Source organism: Aplidium turbinatum, chromosome 2 (assembly GCF_918807975.1).
Source record: "Aplidium turbinatum chromosome 2, kaAplTurb1.1, whole genome shotgun sequence".
Lineage (NCBI taxonomy): Eukaryota > Metazoa > Chordata > Ascidiacea > Aplousobranchia > Polyclinidae > Aplidium > Aplidium turbinatum.
The window spans coordinates 10,559,297-10,584,591 of NC_137473.1; the positions used below are offsets into that span (position 1 = coordinate 10,559,297).

At 36.6% G+C, this 25,295-nt stretch overlaps 2 protein-coding genes across 4 annotated transcripts in view; both read right to left on the bottom strand.

Annotated features, from left to right (window-relative positions):
• Positions 1-3,058: 3,058 nt before the first annotated feature.
• On the bottom strand, positions 3,059-4,395 carry LOC145765524 (uncharacterized). Its single transcript, XM_082577357.1, has one exon. It carries the CDS (start codon positions 4,360-4,362, stop codon positions 3,718-3,720), a length of 645 nt encoding a protein of 214 aa, XP_082433483.1. The 5' UTR covers positions 4,363-4,395; the 3' UTR covers positions 3,059-3,717.
• Positions 4,396-8,406: 4,011 nt separating this feature from the next.
• Positions 8,407-25,295, bottom strand: part of LOC145765125 (rho family-interacting cell polarization regulator 2-like) — a 31,985-nt gene continuing 15,096 nt past the window's right edge. For 2 of the 3 annotated variants that reach the window (XM_082576878.1, XM_082576877.1), the window contains 16 exons: positions 20,987-21,050; positions 20,366-20,535; positions 19,019-19,105; positions 18,268-18,329; positions 17,199-17,372; positions 15,653-15,797; positions 15,173-15,304; positions 14,672-14,830; positions 14,149-14,222; positions 13,575-13,683; positions 12,930-13,056; positions 12,146-12,307; positions 11,267-11,425; positions 10,144-10,343; positions 9,177-9,354; positions 8,407-8,739 (listed from right to left, as the gene is read on the bottom strand). In XM_082576878.1, the coding sequence (XP_082433004.1) occupies positions 8,630-8,739; positions 9,177-9,354; positions 10,144-10,343; positions 11,267-11,425; positions 12,146-12,307; positions 12,930-13,056; positions 13,575-13,683; positions 14,149-14,222; positions 14,672-14,830; positions 15,173-15,304; positions 15,653-15,797; positions 17,199-17,372; positions 18,268-18,329; positions 19,019-19,105; positions 20,366-20,535; positions 20,987-21,050 (2,112 nt within the window). In that variant the 3' untranslated portion in view covers positions 8,407-8,629. The remainder of the gene's footprint in view (positions 8,740-9,176; positions 9,355-10,143; positions 10,344-11,266; positions 11,426-12,145; positions 12,308-12,929; positions 13,057-13,574; positions 13,684-14,148; positions 14,223-14,671; positions 14,831-15,172; positions 15,305-15,652; positions 15,798-17,198; positions 17,373-18,267; positions 18,330-19,018; positions 19,106-20,365; positions 20,536-20,986; positions 21,051-25,295) is intronic. The other variant, XM_082576879.1, reaches the window with a different exon arrangement.

Sequence of the window (25,295 nt, forward strand, 5' to 3'; positions counted from 1 at the left end):
CAGCAATAAAGCATTAAGTAAGTTAATGCAAAGGAATTTATTCTCACACTGAACTGACTCGTGTGAAAATAAATTCCTTGTATCACAAGACATGTCACCGAGTCGTTCATATCAAGCATTGTTGTGGGTTTGACACCTGTCAGAAGATACTGTATTTCATTTTCTTGATAAGTAAGTTAATTAGTAAATTTTAAAATTAGAAACAACTCAATTGTTTTTCAACATAAAAGTGAACTAATTACTGTAGTAAGTTTTGGCAAAAAAAATTTTTATTCCCAGCTTTTGATGAACGACGCTATGTTTGTTATACATTTGCATTTGTGAATGTACCAAACGGTGCAAGTCAGCAAATAAATAATTTTTGATATTGATTTAAAGTTTGTAGACTCGATGGTTTAGCCTCCTCAAAAAACAAAATTCTGACCAAAACGCTCATGGGGGCAAATTTGATATCAAAAAGTAAATTAAACCACGGTCTTTCTCTGTCGTAAGCACAAATCAAAGCAATAAAAAAAATTTGAAGTGTGTACTGTACAAACTGTTGAAACTTCATGACCAGGCACGTCTTTCGCTACAGGTCTTTCGTAAAAGCCTAATTGTGACAGCAATGGATCTACTGCTTATGTGAGGAAAAATTTGATTGCCTTATTCCAACCTTAAGCAATACCGTTTAAAAATTGTGAATGAAAATCAAGAAAGACAAACCGAAGTACTCTGCTTGGTTAAACAGTTGCTGCCCAATCTCCTTCAAGTAAAGAAATGAATGGTGTTTTCCACTGATGATTTTTCTGCTCTGTTGCTGTTTAAATTCCATGTCCTCTCCCATTACCAGCTTGACTTACTGATTGCAATTTTTCGCAAACCAGCGTTTTTGTTTCATGTACTTTCACATCTCATCGATAAATGTTAGTACATTGCAGCCCAGACAACAAAATTCGTCATTTTTACATTGATTCAACGTCCTTGGACGCCAGCGACAAACGTAGGCAAACGTTGAATCAATGCAAAAAAGAGTTGATTTGCAGATTGGGTTAGCATCAATTTAGTCGGTGAGACACCAGCTCAGTGGCTGAGTGGTTTCGTCTTAGGCTCTGGTGCTGGTAAATCTGAGATTGATTCCTGGTCAGGTCAAACCAAAGATTTCAAAAACTGGACCGTCTGTGTTATTTCTTGCATAACGCAGTGAAAATAAGTCGGGTAATAATGTGGTGACATCGTAAACCTGATATGAAATTAAAAATGAGCCCTGTCGCTAAAAGACCTTAGCTGTTGCAGAGCGAAAATAAATAAAACCATTAGACTACATTATTATTATTACGAAGAAGGGAGTGTTCTTTCTGGCAATCAGCACAAGGCTGAGTATGAAGCAGTCTATGGCTGAGTACTCACCACAAAATCTCTTTGTGTTCAGCAAAATCAAGGAAAAAACTTCCTTTCTAATGAATCATCTTATTGATTCAAATTGAACGACAGTTGAAAACCAAGTTTATATTCAGCTAAAACGATCAGCAGTGATTCTGCTGTCGACCCAGCTTTTCCAAGTAACAATCTTATCTATTCTCAATTTTTTTCTTCGGCAATGCTTTCTAATAAGCTATGCATTTAAATCATTAAATGCATTTAAAATACGATTTCCGTCAATGATCTTCAGACTACGTGTGACAATCAGTACCATAACTTGGGCTGAGCTGCTTTTTAAGCTTCTTCAAGTATACTCGCGTTCTGTTGAAATATTTTCAAGTACTTTTTGTTCCATTCGAGCGAAAAATAAAATTCAAGTATTTTTTCCTCTTCTCAGCAAGAGCCAGGCAAAGTCACTCAAGCATTCCGGCAGTGTTACTTGAGCATAAATCAACGTTGTTTCAATGCAAACAAAACCTGCCTCACTTGTAGTGTGGAAAACGTTTACCCACTTGTGTTCATAAGTTGTTTTTTTAAAGCAAAACAGCATTCGAACTTCATTATCTTCATCACCTCAACGCAAACAGACATCGAAGTAACGTAGATTGGTGTCAGCAAAACGATTGTTGTATTGTGGCCAGCATATGGTGAAGGCTGTGAATACTCCCCGCAAGCAGATCAGTCGTTTGTTCATTGATTCAACGAATGTAGAAGCTGAATTAATCTAAGAAAGGGAAGGACTGATTTGCTTGCTAGCATGTTTCGGTGAAACACGATCAACATGCCAGCAAGAAAAAGTTGCTTTCACATCTACCAGGGGTCGTTAAAAACATTGCAAATATGCAAAAGGGCGACGTTTGCTGCTGGGATAGCTGAATAAATACTCAACTGAAATCTAAAGTAAATAAAGTCCACTCGATTCGGAAACTTGTATAACTCATTGATAACGACTTCTTCAGTATCTGGTTTAAATATTTAATTCTTTTGTTTAATCGTTCTGCTGCATTCTATACGGAAGATCCTTGTATAAATTTTTATCCTCAGTAACATCGAGAAACCAAAACAGAGGTTTAGAGACATCAACGTCTACGTCATCAGTGAAATACAAAAACTTGAAATATTACGATAATTATCGTATATATCACATTAACGTTTCAGTACAACCAAATTACCAAAAACTTGATATTACAAAATTTCAAAAATATCTCTGTATTTCTGATTTTTATTAGATATGTATGTGGAATAAGATAGCTCTTAGGTAAGGTAGTCTTATACTACGGTAAGTTACTTAGCTTTGAGGAACGAGAAAATAAGGTTCTCATCAGACTAGGTCTTTGCAACTAACCGCTTAAAATTGTAAAAAGAATTACATCAGTTGAACTATATCGTAAGGTATGACGTATTGAGAGACCAAGCATTACATTAATAATATCGAAAAAGTTTGTATGCTTAATTGCTTATTAGGATTATTCTCTCATTTTAGCAGGGCCTGCGTTATTCATCTAGTAAAGTATTTGGACTAGAGCTCTGAGTATACACATTACTGTATAATGTATCTGTGAAATATTAGCGAAAGATTAAAGTGTTATGTGAATAGTGGTAGATATGGTTATGACTTATAAGACGATGAAGCGCAAACAAACGAAATGCGTTTCATACGAGTGACCTTCTTGGTATCAGGGCTTCTTCAAAAAAGTAAAACATACAAAGCGCAATTTTTTTGTTTTGTCCAACTAAGTTATCCGTCCCAAGTCGGATGAATACGAAGAAAAATTGTAATCTCTGGCAATCAATAAAGAATAAAAATAAATATACTACATATGGCTGTTAGTACCATACCTACCTTGGACGAAAGCATAAAATGGTCAATACAATATTGCAAATATTGCCACTTTTTCAAATGCAAACTTGAAATGAAGTAGGCTACACGTAGAACAAGCGCAAAAGATCAAAAAAAAAACAAGAAATCTCACTCCAAAGAAAAAGTAAATAATATTCATGCAACACTAATTTTTTGGTGAAAAGACATATCCAGTGGTCGAAAAATGTAAGTGTGGAGTGGACAGAAACGCAAGGAAGCTAATCTTCGTGGTCATCTTGAATCATGTCAAAGTGTTCCGTCAAGACATAGTTGCTTAGAGACAAAAAATCGTACAATAAAGTTGCACCACCTCGAAATAAAGCCATATTTTGCAAGTTACAGCTGTATATATTTGTGGTGCTTTCATCTTGAAGAAAACTTGTCAATTGTTTTTCGGTTTTTAATCACTTTCTTCTTATGTTTTCGTACGTCGGTTTTACGCAATTTGACGTAATTTATACGTAAATAGGCGTGAACATTATAGTTTCATCTGGTTTGGAAGTGATTGACTGTGGAGCTCTTGTAATGGCACTCTGAAGCAAAGAACTGGTCGCCTCTTCTGGGGTAGACCAAACACTGTAAGATTTTAATTCAGCATCCCCATCTAATACCCTCTTGCTGATGAAAGCGATGTGATAATCCCGGTACTCTCTGCTTCGTTTGTTTGAAGATGCAATATCTGTTTCTGTCATTGACACGTATTGTTGAGGATTGTTGGAAGCGATAACTGTTTGCACAGTGACTTCTTGCAGGCCGTACACTACAAAAAAATTGTCTGTTGATGGAGTTACACCTTCGCAATGATCTAACGTTAATTTGATGGAGTGGGAAAACTCAACAAGGTTGTCCAAGAGAGTTTTAGTGGACGCTGTAGTTAAAGACTGGCAGCAAATCGTCAAAGCTTCTGTATTCCACCAAGAAACGCCATTGTCGTTTGTTGCATTGGCAGCGACTTCGGTAACTTCCTCAAGGGAAGAGGGAACGCATGTGCAGAAGGAGCTAGCCAGCAACTGCGTGCTGCTGCAAGTTGGGCTACCAAGTATACAAGTGCAGTTACTAATGTTGCTAACTTCTCCGGTACCGGGATCTTCATTAAACATGATCAGGACAGCTTGTGATGATTTTAACAGCAAGACAAGTGGCACAAAAAGTGTTGCAACAGTAAATAATTTCATTGCTTTGATATTAAGTAAAACCCTGAAAAATAAATACACACTGTGTAATATTAAGCAAGCTAAGTTATTGATACTGTAGTAACCTTAAGTAGCCTACTTCAGAAAATAGTGAGAGATGAACTATTTGCCCCACCACAAAAGTTTCACTCCGTAACAACTCAACAAAGCGTGCTTTAGTAATGGATAGAATTTTTACGTAGCTTAGCCTACCCTACACTTAGACTATAACCAAGCATAAGTCTGAACTACAAAAGTAGGCTATTAGTTTATAAATATTATAACGGCTATCTAAAAATGCAGCTGCTGTCCAAACACTTACGCCTTACGGACTAACTGATTTGCTATTTCAAAATTTTTCTTTTATACTGCAAGTTCTATATTACTGCATGAGATACGTTTATTATTTTAGCGCACTTGAGGCTACCTCTTTATTTAAAGTAGCCTATATTTAATTTTGAAAGTTGCTATTTATTGTAACAGCAAGTAGCCTACGTTTCCAAATTATATAATCAATCAGAGTTGACTCTGTCAAGGAAACAAGCAAAGATGAATTTTCTACGGTTTGAGAAAAAGTTTTCTCTGCCTATAAAACGTTGAATGGTAGTTTAATTAATTATTTCTCTAAAAGGTTACCATACCTTATTTTTAATGATAACAAATTTAAACCGCAAACCTCACGATGCTAATTCTGTTCAACACTGCCCTTCATATCTGTTCAAAAGCCTTATACCAATATTTTACAACGATAGTCCGTGACTTTGAAAATCAGACGCAACTTTATTTCGCATTTTTAAGGCTTCAGATGATGTGGAAAAACTGGTTTTATTTTTTAAACTTGACTAAACAAAATTTGTGATTAAAAGAATCTTTTCTATTATTTTAGAGATTCAACTGTTTGCGATTCAATAAAGTAGACCATCGAAGCGGAAAACCAGGCCTCGATGGTGTCTGTTTTTTTTTTCTAATTGCAACTTGGGGTTACTGTATAAAAAGGAAATACAATCAAGGTGTTGGTACTGTGTTTGGAATCGTGTAACGTTCAAATCAATCTTTTGTTTTCACACCATTTTCACACCTTTCTGTAGGAAAACAATGGCAGCAAGGAAATTTAATACTTTCGCAAGTCATTTTGTAAAATTTCACATTTTTACAAACGGATATCGTTGGGAAATATTTAAGAATCTGTTACATGGCAGGGTTTTAGTTAACCATTGTGAAACAGTCTAAGATCTTAAATACAAAAAAAAAACAAGAATCTATCTTTTTCAATAGAATTACACTCATTGCTCATAAAGCTTCTAAATAATTTGTGATCTCCACAAACAAGATTGTCTGACCAAGCAGATTCAAATCACATCGCTTAGAAAAAGAGATATTTGGATCAAAACAAGGTAACTATAGCCATCATAAGCTGCGGGCACCTATCCTACTTAGGTTCTGCAATAACCACTATTTTATAATACCCGGATACTGTGAGTGTCTAATCGTTATCCAACTTATTGATGAACTGTAGCCCGTAAAAGTGGTCTTCAAAAATCAGTCAGTCAAGCACTTAGTTTTATAACTTATCTTGCACTCTCCAAAATAAGCTTTGTTTTTTTTGAAAAAAACGCTGTTGCATTCCGTAGCCTATGATGTCATTTATATCGCAACTATCAAGTGGGTGTATTATTTACGCAAGTTCTTGTTTCTACTTTGCGCATGATAGGACACCAGGTAGTTTGCTTCGTTTTTGAGAACGAACATAACTGTAAGTTCAATCTGAGTGTGAAAAATAATAATCAACCAGCAGTACCTTCATAAACTTCCAGTTAGGCATCTCATCAGAAAAATGTCGAAATTGTCTGTGAGATAGCCTCCAATGAATACTATATATTCCCGGCCATATTCAGTAGGCTTATACAGTAAAATTGGCTATTATCTCCGGCAAAACCATGCCTTTCCAGACTGCAAACCAATCGTTTTTTTTTACATAGATTCAACGTCTGCAGACGTCGAATCAATGTAAAAGACGGTTGATTTGCTGTCTGAGTTTGTAGATTTACTCAACCAACTTTATTTATCATCTTCACGTATGCAGATCTTGAATCAATGTAAAAATGACGGATTTTGTTAACTGGGAATCACTTACTTGCCGATGTAGCCTACCATAACTTTTAACTTTTGTCAAGCATTGATTAAAGTACCTACAGTACAATGTACAATTGTTATGAAATTGCAATATATTGAGTTTCGCTTTTACCAACATGATCGTTGTTGACTTCACAAGTGTAGATATAAGTGACCAGTTTTAGCCTGATACTCCGTGTTCGCTCCTCGCTGTGGTGATAATGGTTTGCACGATCTTTTGGATGCAATGACGAAAATGTTTTGCTTCTGCACAAACTTGCCTGGTTAACAAATGTTCGTAACTGACTGGGCACGACTTATCCGCGTGCAGAAGCACCTACGTTTCTGCTCCATACTTCAGTTGGTTAGCGCGTGGCTTCATGAACGAAGAAGCTTCAAAATCAAGCAGCACTGGTTTGACTGTCGGGGTGTGCGCTTAGCATGAGCTCTATCCAAGGGGGGGTGAGGGGGGTGATCACCCCCCCACTAATTGGAGTGGAGGGGTGATCAATGCAAAATTACCCTCCCACTCATTTGGCTTTGAAAAGGTTTTGTGATATTTTATTGATCAAATTTTGAAAAATATATTTTCGCTGTTAGCACATTTTGAATTTTTTATCAATATGAATACATATTTCATTTCACTATGATTTTTTGGTTTGGCAACCCTGAACTACGAGCCAGGCGTTTACACTGTGTTTTAACTTAGTTTGCTTGGTAGCCACTTTAACAAGACAAAATTCTGCCACTGCAAATGACTAGAATGACACCGCCAACCAATCAGAACATGTTATAAGAGGCTTACCGTCCAATTGTGACCTTTCTCGCACTTAGCCAGAGAGTTAATCTTTGTTTTGAACTTTATTTGGTAATTACAGAAGAAAAAAGAGCAATAGCAGTTGTGAGAATTGAACCCACGTCAATGAAATGACTACTTTCTAACCCTAACCCCTAAAAAGCCAACCAGCTGCCAACTTAGTCGGCAGCAGTGGCCGAGTGGTTAGCGCGTTGGGCTCGCAGTCGAGAGCCTGCATGTTCGACTCCACCCCCCGCACTTGCTGTTGTTTCTCTGGGAAAGAAACTTCACTATAAGTATAATTGCCTCTACCCAGTGATCGATTTTGAGTAATGGGTAGTACCAAATTTAAGTCATAAGTAGAGTAGACAACCGGAAACAGACATTGTCGTCGGCTGCAGCGTGGGTCAGGTGTACGTCAGAAGGCGTACATCGATGCATAGCGCTCAAGTCCGCTTTCTCGCAATGCAGGGTAAAAATATGAAAAACAAATAAACAAACAAACAAACAGCTGAAAGAAAATCCAGACTTCAATTTCTTTGTATCATCTTCTTTTCGTCCTTTTTCACGTCACGGAAAACGTAGTTCATGATTGGTTCGAGTTTTCATTTGCAGTGCCAGAATTGTTCCTTGTTAAGTGACTACCAGTTTGCTTACCCAAAAATGCCCTTTCCGAAACATACTTTGTGAAACGACTTGGAAACCCTATGTTTCGATTAGAAAGAAGCTGATGCTGCAATGAGGGGTCTGAGGGGCGCAGCCCCCCAGAAGTTGTAAGGACTATGACGATTTTAGCCTACTGTCCATAAATCACCCCCCCAAATTCTAAAAGTGGATAGAGCCCCTGGCGCTTAGAAACGCATCATAAAGACTGCTCTCCATTCAGTGGCACCTAATTGATGGAATAATTCTCTGGCAACGACACTTCAACAATCGGAAACTTTACTCTGTCAATCTCGGCGACCGGGCTTGCGTCAAAAGCTTCAAGTATGCGAAACTGCCAGGATTATTAACTTATCAAGGCTTTCTTCAAAACCAACTAACTTAGATGCATCAAAGATTGTACAAAGCTATTTGGCCTTTTATTATTGCAAAGTGCAGCGCGTAACACGTAAAGCAATGGCGACTTAAATTAAAAAATGAAAAAAAACTTGTAAATCGTATCTCACCCTATGCTGGCTTGTTACCAGTTGTGGTGATGCAATCGCAGTTGAAAGGACAAGACGTGAGTTAGTCAGAATGTAAAAATATACAGTAATTCATTGAAGTAAAAAAGTAAAATTGCACTTAAAGAGCTGTGCCCATCCGAGCATGGTTGCTAAGGGTTACTTGTTGCGTCATAGTCTGAGAGAGGAGTGTGGAAGATGCATGATCAAGAGCAGTCTCCCCCTCATCACCTGCGTAAAGATAGAGTTGAAGCGTAAAAAGATGTCAACTGTAGAATAAGGGTGCTTAATCTGTTGTTGCAACGAAGGGTCTGCAGAAGATGAATCAATGAAAAAGAAAGTATTTTGCTCAGAGGGATATTTCTACAAAATATCAACAGCAGTGATGTTTTAAATTAATTCATGAACTAATTTCTATGGCATTTATCTTTTTCTTTGTTTGTGCCAATAATATTTTTTCTTATTTCAATGTTTTCTAATGTCTATGCAGAAACTAAAGCTACAGCTGAAACGTTTGAAATTCAGTACTCCATTTATAAACAGTATTTATTCTTTTTTCGTATAAGGTATGACTCTGTTTGTTCTGATTTTTACGTAGTTATCGGGACTCATCACACGAGGTTGACAAAGAATCCAATGTCACATTTCAAATGTTATTTTGTCCTTACCGAGCGATTGCAAAACATTGGAAGCAGCCTCTCGCACGTCAAGCTCAACATCGCTGTGGTAAACGTAAGCAAGTTGCGGGATGCATTCTTCCGCCGCGAGAAAGCCTATAGCGATGCACGCGCACTGCCTGTCACGCTTCACGCTGCTCTCCAGTAGTTCGGCATACGCGAGTATAGCCTGAAAGGAATATGAACAGTTCGTGTTATGTACGGGGCATGTTTCTCGTACATTTCAGTTCAGTTGCTTTTTTATATCTGACCATCACAGCAAAAACAATACACGTCAACATAGCAAAGGTTGAGAAAATGGTAGAAGCGACAAAACGCGAACGTTAAAACGTGCTTGTAACCGAAATAAGTTATTAAGTTGAAAGAAATTTGGCACGGTTGCAACACCTTCAGAAAAATTTTAGGTAGAAAGGGAAACAAAGAAAAAGTTACAAACAAAAATATGAAGACAACAACATATACTCAGGCAATAGCTTTATTAGCCCATATAGCTTTGGCTGATATTTTCAAGATTTGTACAAATAGACACTTGCTATGAAGATCGGCCATGGTGCATTATCAAGAGTGCTGATGGTTGTGAGGGGAACACATCTTGATGCGTTTAGCAAGTTCGTATTTTCATTTCGCTACATTTCCTATTTCTAGCGGATTTCACCAAGTTGATCAGTTTGAAAATTATGAACTGAAGTGTTTTTTTTTTCAAACTGAACTTGTTTTTTTTTGAATTATCAAACGACTTTGAAACAGTCGCCACACTTTAACACAAACACTCACTCAATGCAAATGGTCGTGCAAAAATTCCAAAAGTTAACAATTAAAGAAAAAAAATTACAACAATTCTGAACTTGAACAATAAGAAAAAAAAAGAGCATAGATGGACTATAGCCTAAGCATTTTTGTATTTTTTTAATGCTGCCTTGTTGCATTTGTATTTGCACAAGTGCACAGTAAACTTTACCTTTTCTCGCAAAAGTTCTTCCGTCGCCATGTGGCGCAAGTGAGCTGCGGCTGCAGTACTAACGTCACGATCAGAATCCAGCAGCAGATGTGACAAAGCGCGAAGATTGCTGGTACGAAGAGCCAGCAAAGAGCTGATGCGTTTGATCGCAACCAAAACAAGGTGCTGTATTCCGCTCGACAACATCGACGTAATGAACACTGAAAAAAAATGTCGAAGTTTGTAACAGCTGACGTAGCCATATGGCAGGAATATTGTAACATGAACATTGAGCAGGGTCGTCGAGAGCATAATTTAGACCCGGTACAAATGAGATCCTTGGGCCCGCAAGTCAAGACACTTTCCACACAATACGTGGTGGTTCCTTCAGTTCCCAGGCTCATTTAAAAAATTCCAGCCCTCTAAAATCATCCCAGGCCTAGTCCAAAATACTCACTGGACACCCTGTTAACGCGACTGTGCACGAGTAGTTATAAGGCTTGAAAGGTTAAAACAGCTGTTCCATAAACAAAACGAGCAAAATTTCATGACACAGCATCATAGTTTCGTAGGTGCTCAAAATAAATTGAAAATCAACACCTGAATCCCAAATCAGAGAAGTTGAGCTATAAAGGGCAAGGAGCCTTTCAAGAAAACCTGTTACTTTAAAATGCTACTGATGATCTTTAAAGTTTCAATTGCGTTGTTTCAAGAAATAAATCAGCAGCTGGAACCACAAACGAATTTTTCTATTCACTGTTGACATATGCGATACCGTGGTTAATTTATAGACTGCTTAATTGGAGAGTCCATAATTGAATACCCCAAATAAGTTTCTTAATCAGCAGCTTTGCTTAATTGGTGAGTGAACCACTGTTGGTACATCTAACCCTTAAACGAAAATTTGCAATTTTAAAATGCTCTTTCTTTCTGTTGGTCACTCTCAGTGCCACAAATGACAGAAGCTATTATTTTGCCTGTTATAAAGAATTCAGACGTAAAAATAATTTAAAAAGTAATTAGCTTTTGTTAGCTGGACTTTGCAGAGAAATGGCCATACGAAAATGTTATACCTGAACTCTAAAATCAAGAGCTTTTTTAGAAAATTTTAAAAGCATTAAAGAATATCACCGTTTCAACTTACTTTCCAATGCCAGTTTATCGACAAGTTTTTCGAAATCTTCACTCTCTCCGTCAGCCGCGTCATTGACATAATCACTCAAGCGGAACAAGGTCACCGATTCTCCTTCGACGTCAGAGAGGTCAGGTCGGCCGACTATTCGCTTGACCAATTCTGGAAAAACTGCCAAAGAAAACTGATTGAAACAATGCTACAAGCCTGATTTTAATTAAGTATTTGAGTGGACTTTGAAATTGCATCAAGGAATTGTTACGCTTTAGGCTCTTTTAGACAAGTACCCCGGAGAAACATGGGAACAACAACCTAGGTCAGTAAAATGTTAAACCTGGGCCCTATTGCTTGTAGACCACTGTATTTCCAGACAAAATTATTATTTTTGCATCAAACAAGTTTCCAAAGAGATTATTTCTGCTACTGTGATTGTTTCCGAAGACAAAAACCTCCAGTTGCATCGTTGGTTGAATTACAGACAACGGAATGCACCTACGGTTGAATCCAATAGCTCATGAACTACACCACAGATAATTAATCTAAGCGTATTATAAACCGAGTCACTAGTGACATCATGACTCACTGTATCTTACTAAGAAAATAAACATCTGATGCAAATGAATTAGAAATCATGTCAGAATAACCACAGAGCCTAAAACAACGTTATGAGCATGGTACAAAATCGAGGATGACATGTGTTGTAAACTTCCAAGATGCCTTCGAAAATGGTGATGAACACCATCAGCAATGATAAGCGCATCACGTTATGCTTGCAACCGCACCAAACGTGACTGAAAACTCTTTACATAAAAATGTAAACTGGTGTTTGATTGCTAAGTAGAAATTTCTAAACGTGTTAAACGCTTAAAAGATATCACGCAATTTTCTTACTTTTATCTGCTACGTCGGGATGCCTGTTTCTGACCTCGGTCCCAAACGCAGACCTCAGTTCCAGTCTCAGCGTTTTGGCGCTGACGCAAAACGACGTGTTGCCATCACAACAGGAACGCCACATTTCAAGCAAGGTGCGTCTTTTGTCAAATTCCGGCATATCTGTTTCCAAAAAAAAATATCAGTCAAAACATCGATCGTAAATATGCTGATACTCACACATGCTGCGTGAGAACGTAACCTACTGATACTCACTAGAACGCATACTCACTAAAGAACGAAACAACGTACACTCGTAACTTCACACGTGCGTAAGAACATAAGTTGACATGCAGATGCAGTAACTATCCTCCAAGTACGCTTCTGATAAGCAGATAACACATTGATGAGACACAGATGTATGCTCATATAGTACAATTTGCAACAACACTCAATACTTTACCGGTGACGGCTTATAGCCCTACGTGTAAAAACAAGTCCAAACATTGACTGTGGTATAATAGACGATGGTATAATTAACGTTTACAAAAATGCCATCTTCTTTTTAAAATTTACCAGTCTTTGCCAGAAGCTTTTTGTTTACACTAAAAGTGGAACAAAATGTAACGTTTATAATTCTTGCTATGGGTAAAATGGATAAGTGCAATCTTAAAGTTCTTTCTAGACAGCAAGTCAGTAATTTTTTACATTAATTCAACGGGTACAGACGAAAAGCATGAAATTCAAACCTCAGTTAAATCTAATTGCAATCAACAGGTTATGATCACTAATCAAAGATTCTCACCATCAAAAGTAATTTCTTGACCGGAGTCAGCGATGTCCAGTATCCTTGACAGAGTGTCACCTTGCTTTTGTAGCTTGTCCAAGGCAAGCAAGTGACGGACTTTTAATGGCCCGTAGGCTCCAATGTCCTAAACAGAGGCATGGCTCATTAATCTCACAAAGTTTCAAAAAAATTAAAAAGGGAATTCATAAAATGCACAGAAAATTGGAATGCACTGTAACTTTTGCAGTGTTTTATTGAAACAACAATTATTAATTCACGCTACTCAATATTGTGGTAATTTTTTACGCAAAAGCTTTTCGAAAGAGAAATTGCTCGACGCAAAATTCTCATGTCTTCATTTTATTCAGAAAAAAATTTATTGTACCTCAATCAAAAAGTCGTTTCAGAGAGCCCGAGATATTATCACTGCTTTAAAAGGTGGGAAACTAGATCTCTGCTCAAGAGCTGACGCTTAGCAATTATATTTTAAACAAAACGTTTCCCCAGATAGGACAATACTTTTGGTATTAATTTTAACATTTTGATGTTAAAATACTTCATGAAATACCCAGACAGCAAAATCCATCATAGTCTGCAGACGTTGAATCAATGCAAAAAGGATGGATTTTGCTGTCTGGGAAAAAAAGCTCAACAGATAGATACCTTTAGAAGATACTGAATGAGGTTGAGATGGGGGATGAGAGCTTCATCGCAAGTAATGCTCCCTGTCGTTGGAATCGTTCCATTTTCATAATTTTCAAGCATTTGAGAACTGCAGCAACATTGCAATGTCTTATTATACCAAACAAGAGTAAGCTGTGTTTTTAGTTTGGTAGCGCTCTGCTGTTCACAACTGCTCCAAGTAACTTTGTTTACATTAAGCACATGTTTAATCATGTTTTGTCAACGTTTTTAGTACCTTATGGTAACAAGTTTTATAGCGTTTTCTGTGACAAAAAAGGCCAATGTAAAAAACATCCAATTGGCTGTAATGGGCTATACAAGTTCAACATTTAATTTTAAAACTTTATTCATAGTAAAACTATGCTTTATTGCAGTGGTCAGACATTCAGAATCAAAGTTAGTTTATGACAAAATCAACGCACAAAAGTGACCAAAATTTTGATTTAAAAGTTATAAAAATTGCGTCACTTCCGTTTTCGCTTCAGCTTCTGAAGACTGACGTCACAAACCAAACATATTAATTAATTTTTCTGACGTAAACAGAGTAGCGTACCTGGCAGGATTGCGATGTGCGTCATTGCTTAAAACATGAAATCCGTCTGTTAAAACGTATTCTTCCCCGTCCACCTGATAAAAAATAATTGATGTGTTTACAATCTTATAATCTAGTAGCCTACGTTATTACCTAACAAAATGATTATAAAAAATGACCGCCAAGTATTTTCCTTACGTGCATACGTCATTTTCTTACCGGTGTCATCAAAACAAGTGCAGTAAAAAATAAATAAATCCACGCCATATCGGCCTACTGCACACTCTGGCTAGAAAATATCTGAGTCATAGGTGAATCTTATTTATAAATAAATTATCCTCAAATCGAAACATTTGAACCACAAGCAATGCAGCCTACAAGGCGGCCTACAGCCTTTTGCTTGGCTATGTCTTGTCAAAATCGGAACGGCTTTCGAAAGAACACAGTTATGACAACGCCATTTTTCTGTTTATTTTCAATAAATTTACAAAAAATTTAATCGTTTGTATATTTTCTTAACTTTAGCAATCAGTAATTTACGCACCTTTAATTTATCTAGAAGTTCAAAAAGGACGCTTTCCAATCGCCACAACTCCTCGTATCTGCCTCTGTAGTCATCAAGTTGCAGGCTGACTTCTGTGGCCGCCGACATAAGTTTTTGACTGATACTCATTTCATAGAAAGAATTTTTCTTGATAGCCTGCTGAAGAGACAGGTAATATGGCTTATTCACTGGTGTCCAAGTGCGGAAAACATTGATTATGGTGACAGCACAATAGAAAATGCTGCGTTGCACTACATTTCGAAAAGTTGAGGAGAAACTAGTACCAAAATACCAAAAGTACAAAGAACTACTGCACTTTGCCTCTTTAGTAGATAAACATTCAAGTCAGAAATACTGAAACAACGCACCAAAATATACCTGTGGTTAAACGTGTAGTAGATTTGTAAGAAAATTGTAGGTCGATTCAGTGAAAACAGACAATGAACGTTTTCGATGGAATAAAGCTGGTTAAACCTGGCATAAAAAAATCCGTGGTCTCACCGGTTTTTCTTCAAGAATTTTACAAACTTCTGCCTGGGTGTCAGCTGCAGTAGCAAGCTGAGCATTTCTCAAGATGGCTGCCATGAATGCCTCTTCTTCACTCTTGACAGTTGGTGTAGATGTGCCTAACTTCTGCAACAAAATGTACACAGTAAGAATAAGTTGCTATCTAAAACACATTTCAGACAATGCTTACAAAGTTTAATTTATTTTATATAGCATTAATTCTAAAAGCACCATCTCTGTAAATGTACCTGATAGACCGCATTACTAATGTAACACAAACCAATCAACGTAAAAGTTGTGTAATTAAACGTTGTATTCATTATTATCAATACCCAACACTACTCGAAACAAAATGCATGGTGGTTTAGAATACATTTATTTAAGTACTCATTCTAAAGCTCTTCAGTATACATTAGACCTATACACGCCTGGTTTGATATTTCACAGTTGCTTGAAGATCTTTTATCGGCTTACATGTGCTCCATTTGTTGTCATTTCGTGAGAATTTTCTTCGATAGGTCCAATGGAAGTATGTCCAAATGCGTTATCTTCGGTCGAAATTGGTGCTGAGATTCTTAAAGTACCTTTGTTGTTTGAGTTGTTGTCGTTGACAGAAGATCTGAATTAACAAAATAACAAATTTTTTTTTTGTACCCAGGCTTACACCAGGTGATTGAAGATTAAGTGGACGGAAAGATAAGGAAGCCAGACCACCTTCAGGCATGTCTTTACGTGTCCCGCCATAGACACAGCAGCATGCTCATGAGTGGTATCGAGCCGGCGCTCTTTGGACAGCCGGACCAAGGCTCTCACCACTCGTGCTGTGCGCGGACGACACAATTTTTTCGATTACTTCAGAATAGTTGTAATTTCTACCTTGACACCGAACGATTTGAACAAAGCGGAGCACAGTTTGCATTCTGGATGTGGTGCTATGTACAATTGTACATGCTGTTATTATCATCATCGATTGTTAAGGTTAGAAATACTGAAGAATGCGTCTGTAAAAAATAACCACCTCTTGTACTTAGCGAAATCAGCCTTTTTTTACTTGACGACAATCATTGCAAGAACGAGACCTGCTAGATGTGTAGCTTTGTTCCAAGCTATTTTAAAAATAATTACTCAAATTGCAAAAAAAAAACTCGAATTTGATAGATAATGAAACTTTGAAATCCTGGTTCTTAAAAACTGCTAACAAAGTAACATTAACGTTAGAAACAATCTAAATAATAATAGATTCTGACGTAAGTACGTTTTTCATAAACAACTGTGCCCTTCTTGAAATCTTACAAAATTCTAAAAATAGCTCATTATTTGAGTGTGACCGATGTCTCCTGTCAAAGCATTGACATCATGACAATATGTGACGTGTTTCTGGCTTTTACAATTGGCGAGGTTTAATGAAGATGGTCTCAACTGCAAGTAGCAACGGCTAAGCAGCTTACTTGCTTTGATTTGGCTTCTACCTGTTACCTTCAGAAAAGCTGTGAAATAAAAAATAATTGGGAACATCTGCTTCTGTTGCATGAAAACAGTGATTTTGAGCATTGAACATGAACAATAAATTGAAGCTACGGAGGGACCTTCCTGGCAAACTTCAACACGGTTGAATTTTATTGTAAAATTTTGCATGTTTTGTCGATTCTTAAGGTAAGCAGCACATGAAAAAGTGTGTTCTACTAATCGCCACTCTTGCAGCATTGTACGTATTTCGGTGATAAAGTAAACTTCATGAGTTAAAGCACAAACTATTATATTTTAACATTACAAAGACACTTGGTGAAGTTGATGCAATTGTTTTTTTTAGGATGACAAGCTTTCAGTTGAAAAACGACGTCTGCAAATTTTAGTACAAAAGTCTGACATTTCGGCTTTTACAGAAACTCTAACGGAAAAACATTCACGATTATTATATTTCCTTGTAGCACACGTTAAATGGAAACAAGCCATGTTTCCATCACATTTTGCTATTTTCAGAACCCGAGTTAATTATTACATAACTATAAGATATACTTACAAATAAACAACAGATAAAGGCCTCGAAGAGGTTTTCGTACGATTCTTGGTTGGAAAATAGTGGTCTGAGATTGGCCTGGTAACTGCTGACTTGGTTCTCAGCCTAGCTGTGATAGCAGGAATGGAAGCTTTGCCGGAACAGGCGTTGGTTGGAGATTCATAGCCATCGTATGGACTAAAGACACGGGAATATTTTGTTTAAATAATGCAACTTAAGCAGTGGTTGAGATAGGACAAAAAGTTTGAAGGTATCTTCTCTTACAGATAAAAAATAATACGCGCTTTCTTATTAAAACCATATGCACATAGTAAGAAAATTAAACTACAGTAAATTGGGTTCACTTTTTGCTGAAGTTTCGCATTTGAATTACAACATTTAGCATTGCAGCAATTTTAGAAAGCGCAAATCAGCTACGTGCTTTCTCGGCACGAATCTGAAGTTAAGTCACTGGTTAATTTCTGAGAACATACTTCTTCTTATTTTGACAATGATTTACATTTCTAATACGCTTCCAAGAAAATTAGCAATTTAAAATTAATTTTGTAAGCAGTGTGGAGCACTAGAACAATGAACTATGACAATATCAATTTCAAAAATGCGTTAATGAAGAAGAAAGTTTCAAATTGAAAGTAAATCCGTGTTGGCAATGTACACTGTGCAGACACAGTTCCTTTCATATAAAAATTTGATAGATGTGTTAAAACGTTGCATTATGACAATAACATCAGCTGCAATCGTCAAGGAAGTTGTTGCATAATATTATGATAAATGCTAAAAGAAAAGAAGAGGACTCTGCTGACAGAGTGATGTGAATAGTTGCAATCCTTACTTAAAGTAGAAATAAACCCCAGAGAAGATGAAATACGTAAAACCTAAAAATCGCAAGAATTAAGAACGTATAGCGTTTCATCTTCTTCGATATGCTATGTAACATTAACGTGCACTCAAAATTAATTGATGTCATTGTAAAATATGTCTAAAGATTCGTTTTTGTTCATACACCAAAAACAATCTTTGAAAAGCAAGAACAAATTTAGGTCACTGGGATGTTATTCCTGTGTCCTCTTACCTCCATCGAACTTTGAGACTCAACTTTAGCGTGGCAGTGTCATTAAGATCTACGATTAAATCCTGTTGAAAAAATTGAATTCATGAAAAAAAATTTGCACATAATGACATTGAAAAAATAAAAGCTAAATAGAATACGCTATGCGTGACGTACGTTAATTCAAAATTCCTGTTTTTTTCGCCGCCATTGTAGCCTACGGTACGCCTTATCAGTGCAATGGTAGCCTACATAAAGAAACCAGTAGGGATTCCAAACTAACAGGTTCAAATACGTGCAATGGAAATATGTTGCTCGAATATAAACCGCAAAGTTGCCAAAGTGCGAATTATGAATCAGAAAAATTGTAACTTTGTCCGGTTGGGGTTGCTAAAGCTTTTGCAAAAAAAGTCATAACTTATACACAAGTAGTCACTACCTCTATTGAAATAATAATACAGTAATGTGGGGACAGTTCGTGCAAAACAACAATGAGGTTCAATGCAAAGCATTTCCTCCATCAATACAACAACTGCATTTTCCCATTTGGGTCAGAAAGGGACAAACACACATAGAAGCTGATTTCACATGATATGTTAAGCCCAGTTTTAAGCACAGAATATTAAATTCAGTTTACAGCATGTTGGCCAGGTTTATGTGTTTATGGCACAAGTGCACAATTGTATTCTCTAACTATAAAGAGCCAAATCTAGGCTAATTTTTGGGCAACCGACTTCAGACACATATCGGACGCTATAAGCAACTGATTGACTACCTGAGGGTCGACTTTGAATAGATCTTTCGTTTCACAAGAAATGCTTCCGATCGTTGAATGTTTGCCAAGCATTTTTACCTCCATCACCTAGAAGTAAAGCAAAAAAGTTCAATGAAATAGAAAAATGGTTTGTAATGGCCCTAAAACTCTCAAGTCTTCGATAAAAAGCCAGTTGGTTCCAAAAACGTATTTAACTTTACGACACATAGGAGATTTGTACGTGGTTTCATGACAGTTAAGTGGGCTTTGGCTTTGAAGACAACGAAATCCTTCGGCCCACAAAATAGGAGGCCTTTTAAACTATGACAAAAATACTTTCAACAAAATATGCTTGTAAATTTATCGGAGGAAATATGTCTTTTAGCCTTAAAAAGCTGAAGTTAACTTTAAAATGAATTGTATACAAACCAAACTCCCTATAATAAAAGTAGACAGTGATTTATTCAAATGTCCCAGCTCTTTGTAAAAGTTTCGCTCTCTTAGAATCTTTATGGGCCCGAGTCCAAAAAACTCTAGACCACCCCTGTCAACGCTGGTGTGTCTTTTAGTAACTATAGTACAGATTAAAATACAGTGATTCAACATGCTTTTAAGCAAATTTTCATTTACGAGGGAGATATTACAGCAAGTTGACTTCAATTCTGAGCAAAATCTTTTCGTTTAGAAGAATTAACTGAATGTGCAATAAATTAAGTTTCGCTTGTAGTAGCATGATCTTTGCTTACTTCACAATGTACACACTAACGAGTTTTAGCCCAATGCATCAGGCTAAAACAGGTTGTTAGTATCTATATTGTGAAGTAACTGCATGTGATTTGCAGCTTAGCTGTTGTTACAATTACAGTACATTCATTGATAATGCGATCTCTTATGGCTTTAAACTTCCGTTTCCCAACACGACATCATGAGCAGAGTTTTAATTAAACTCAGATGTGAATGATCTTAAATCTCGGTCAATTTTTAATTAAAGTATAAAGAACAAAGTGCCGATGACATTCTTCTTCTAGTGCGAAAGTAACTAAAATGATGGCTTGATATGAAATTGGCCAAATGTTTTAAGAAGTAGGCTATGTCGCCCACGCTTTGAGCGAAAAGTTGGCAAAATCAATTGTACTTTCCCTTGGTGCAATAAAATACACCAACACAGTTTCAGAAAAACAGCCACACAAAAGGTCGCTTTATACCAGCCTACATTTGTTGAAGTTACACAAAATGAGATTCTTCACACTCTTCCTTCACTACACCCATTGTTTCACTGTGCTACCCACCGTCGATTTTTAAACGAATGTTATTACGTTGCTTGGCATCAAACCTACAAAAGTGTTTTGAAATCAACAAACGATTTACTTTGATGTTGATAAAGTCCGTGAGCAATGGCTGCATTGTTCTTCGTTGGTTATCCCAGGATTGGTCCACTGACGATTTCACTGCCCCCTTGATTCTCCATTTTTGCGAACCATACCGTACCACCACTTCGTATTGATCTCCAGCTCGCAAACGTGCGAATCCTAATAGACCTAAAGGAAAAAAAGACCCAGCTTTCAAATCCGTTGACAGCAATATTGACTGATGAAGCTAAACATCTATGCATTTAATGACACAATAATAAAATACAAACATGCTCTCAAAATAATTTCCTATTAAAGTATTTTATGTTTCTCAGGTAGCCAAGTGTAACAAGAATTGAATTTATTAACTTGGGTGCTTCCCCAATGGGGCTGAGTTCATCTGCATCGTCGCATCACCCGATGATGTCAGAGATCTCGACCACTCATCATTATCAAGCAATTTTGATAATTATGATATCGACAACTGCAAATCGAAAACTACCAACTACTGAGTGAATTGAGTTGCTAACTTTTTAATTACTAAACTTTTTATTTACTGACCTTGTAAAGTACGTTTAGTTTTCACTGACAAAAATACACAGAAATCTTGTCACTTAAGTAACGTGTCAAATGTGCTTACCGTTCAGTTCAAAATGAAACCGGCCTAACAATCCGGTAACTTCTTGTTCAAGTGTGCACAAAGTCTGTAAAATCAGAAGATGTAAAATGTTAATAGAGACCGCTCCAGTAAAATCTGCTAGTAAAGAGTATCAGCATACAATGTGTTTTAAACAATAACAAAGAAAACATTGTGTTTCTCGGCAGTCGAGTGTAGCAGGAACTCAGCGACTCGACTGCCGAGAAACACATGTTTTTGGAAAAGTCTTGATGGCTAGTGTGGAGGCTACACCGGTATGGTTAGCGAAACACAATGCTCTAGTGAGTAGTCTGGTAGTGCTGACGCCAGGAAGATCGCTCCTTTTCAACAAAGAAAACATTGTTGTGATTAAATTCAAATCTTTGAATTTTACTGATTTGAACAAGTGAAGCGTCATATTATTACATAGGAAAAAGTTTAGCAGAAAGTCTTAATCTGGCGTATCACGAAATGGAGTGAAATATATTGATCGGTAAAAACAACCCCATGGCTTTGAGATGAAGCCAAGACAAAACGATGCCTATCGTGAAAGTTATACAAAGCTACCACCCATGCAAGCAAGTAAAGAAAGTTTTCAAAACTGACTAGACGCTTAATATGTTCATGCGAATGACACTGTAACAAGTAAAGTACCGATGTACATTCCAATTGTCCGGCACCAATTTAAAAATTAGTTCTTTTGCTGTGCAATAACTGGCTATTACAAATTTCAAGCTCACAAAGTGGACTTCAAGGTAAAATTATAAGTACATGCAAGCTCAAGATATAAAGACAATAGGCAGCTAATTGTAATTTGAAATTCAGGTGCTGGTGCCAAAGTGCTACAACTAACTGACCAAAGTATAAAATTTAGCACCTCTAAATAAATTACTTCGTAAAGCAGTTGATGCAATATAAATCACATTTTAATTAAACACTTGACTGTTGCAGCCGAGTTTTGCTATTAATTTTTATTTTTATGGATAGAAGCCCATCACAAGATTAACGCTCAATTGAAGCTGCAAAACTTAGTTTTCGCTTTCAAAATCTTTTATTAATCTTGCCTACAAGTTTGTAAGATGAACACAGTGAAAAGTTCCCAGATAGAAAATCAACCGTTTCTACTGTAGATTGATTGAGTCAATGTAACAAAAAGGCTGATTCGTTGTCTGGGTGTGAAGCTAAATATGACAAGTCACCTATTTATCATTCATTGGTAAATTGCGACGAATAGAAGAAGACATGTTTGGGAGGTGACTCTTACGTCTTGGAAAGACACTTGAAAAATTTAAATGAATATAATATCAAAGAATTCTGTGCTCAAAAAGTCCTTCAAATTTTTTGCCAAATTCAAATAATATGCAAATAAATGTTTCATCAATATCAATGTCAATTTTTTTTTGATGACAGAAAAGCAGCATTTCACTTTAGGTTCACAATTGCAGTAAAATATTTTGCAGTATATCTTATATAGTTTTACAGTTGTTGAAATGTTCTTATTTTGAATGATTTTCACAATGCTCATAGTTAATTTCACCGGTTAATTTCATGTTTTCATTCTCTTGTGCTTTTCCACATGCTAAAGAAGTCGTGTTTACGGCGACAAAACCTTTCAAGTTTCCGAACTTGGCCGATTTTATTAACTTGTTACAAACCTTTTTTGTTGCCAGCGAAAAAATTAAGCTCGCCATCAAATTGATTACAACATAACTGTACAAACAGACTCCTTTGTCGCATCTAGTGAACCGTTCACTACACTAGTTTAGATGTCTCATCAAGGAAAAACAACTAAAATCGATTTAAAATTCAAAAATGATGATTTGTGTTTGATTTCATCGTTTTCGAACGTTGGATCAATGTAAAACGTTGATTTGTTACTGATTAGGCAACGATAAAGGCGAAGTTGTTATTGCAAAGTCTTTCAGCAAATGAAGAAATATAGCTGCTTCTATGGAATGCACAGGCTTGTTTCCGAAAAGTACGCAATTGGCAATATCTGCAGCAAATGACTAATTTTAACTAAAACGCCATTGCTGACATGATACTGATTTACATTTCAACCAGACACCCACTCTGGCAACGTTACAACAATGTAAAAATGCAACGTTTAATGGATGGGTAAGGTCATTCAGACTACAAAACAATTTAACCATACCAGCTATTGTTGCAACATTTTACAATAATGGCAGTAATACCACAAAAGAGTGCTCAATGCCAAGGCAAAACCTTCTGATGATCCCCCAAAGGTTAAAGCAGGCAAGGTTACTTCAATAATAGTGAAGTCATTTACTTGAGTTGTAATATTTTCGATAAAAATCGCAAATCTATGTAGATAAACCATAGATGTCCATGAGATAAACCTTTCAAACAAAACATGGCGTCATTATATCAATAGCTGCTGGAACTGTCAACGGTATATGATAAATGTGTTTAATTTTTTAATTAAATGAAGGAACCAACGTTAATCTACAGTAAGTTGCCGAGCTGATTTTTTTACGCGATACACGTTTTTACATAATGATAACGTTTTTGACTAGAAATTGAGCGACCATGTTGTGGCAAACTATGATTTTGACTGCTTCAACGGAAATTCAGAGGTAAAACAGGATGTGATTTCCTTTTTGACCCCACATTCGTTTCACGTATGTCGTTTAACATCCACGGCATTCAAAGAACATGGCGACCAAACGGTAAAACACGTTTTTGCTGTAACCTGTCAATCTGTCATTTGAGTATCTATAAACTTAAGATTTGTTTTTACAACAATATTTTGCTTTGTTCCTAATCCAAAGCATATTGTGACTAAGAGATTGAATACCATAGCAATGGCAGTTGATTCTTGCCTAGCATGGCGGCCAGCAATGGTAATGTGGAATAGTAGATAGTAGTCATACGGGATTATAGGCTAAACACGTTGAACCTTTCTTCAAGGAGTAAGTTAGCATTTCGTAATGACTGCAATAGAAAATTCAATTTTGATTTAGTTTGTCTTTGCATTATGGTTTTGTTGTTGTCTGCTTCTCATTTTGTTAGCTTGCAAGCTACATACGTGTACAAGTTCCACCTTTAACTCAAGCTTGTCACAAATACTGCTTATTGTGTTGCACATACAGTACTTGTAGACAAGGCAAAACCTTACTTTCATCAAGTTTACAAAAAAAAAATTAGAACATGTTATTCTAATATCGTATTATCTATTAATTTGCTTTCCTACTTAAAATTATGAAACTTGAGCAGAAAAAAGGGAACATTACAGGAAGATATTTTAATGCGTCAAATGGATATAAATGTTTTATTACCTGGGATTACAGTTTAGCCCCGCGCAAACCCAGGTTGCAATGATGTTCTTTCACAACGTCTGGCAGCGTTGAAAAGTTGTGAAATGAGCATCTTTCATTAGCCAGTAACATCCTGTGCATTGCATCGAATAAAACTGACGTTTTTAGAAGAGTACATAACGTACTCGGTATTTGATAGCAATAACTTGAAAAAATAAACAAATTGGAACGTTCCCATGCAAAGACGGGCATTTTCCTTTTTTTTACCATTAATGTTAAAACAAATAACAAAAAAATAATATTATAAGTAACTTGGGTTCACATAAGAATTTTGTTGCTATAGCAAAAAGCGACGTTCAACAGTTTACTAACTGAAACAAAATTGAAGCAAGATTAAAAAAGCATTATTCAGAGTTAAAAAGATCAAGTCTTTGCACGCCCTAAATTATTTTGAAACGTGTAATTGTAACTGATTTTCAAACAAATTCATTTTGGGCTTTGCGTTGCCAATCGGATCATCAGTAGAAAATATCTAAGACAGTAGTGCCAAGCTGGAGTCCGTGATCAGACAAGAAATCCAGACGCCAAATCAACCGTTTTTTACATCGATTTGCTGTCTGGAACCGACTCTAATTATATTTCATTTGACAGGTCTCCTGACTAAGTACAACACAAAAAAGACGTTTAGCTAGATCAGTGTTTCCCAAACTTTTTTTTAATAGCGCCCCCAAGGACAACGAACAGAGTATCAAACGCCCCCTTCGACAAAAAAAAGTAAAACCAAAGTTATTTTACATTCTTCACAACTTAAAGTCCAACTCTAATGAGATTGGTGCAATGCCATCAGCCTCTTGATATCGGGTTCAAGTTTGGATAGGTGCAATCTTAAGTCTCATCGTCTAACTATGTCAAGACGTTGTCACGGCACTGAAAACACGCTCCACCAAGTAAGAGCTGTGAAAGGCAATGATAAAAACTTTGACCCGATTCCACACGTGAGGGTATTTCTATTTGATTTGGTTCTGTAGCTAGAA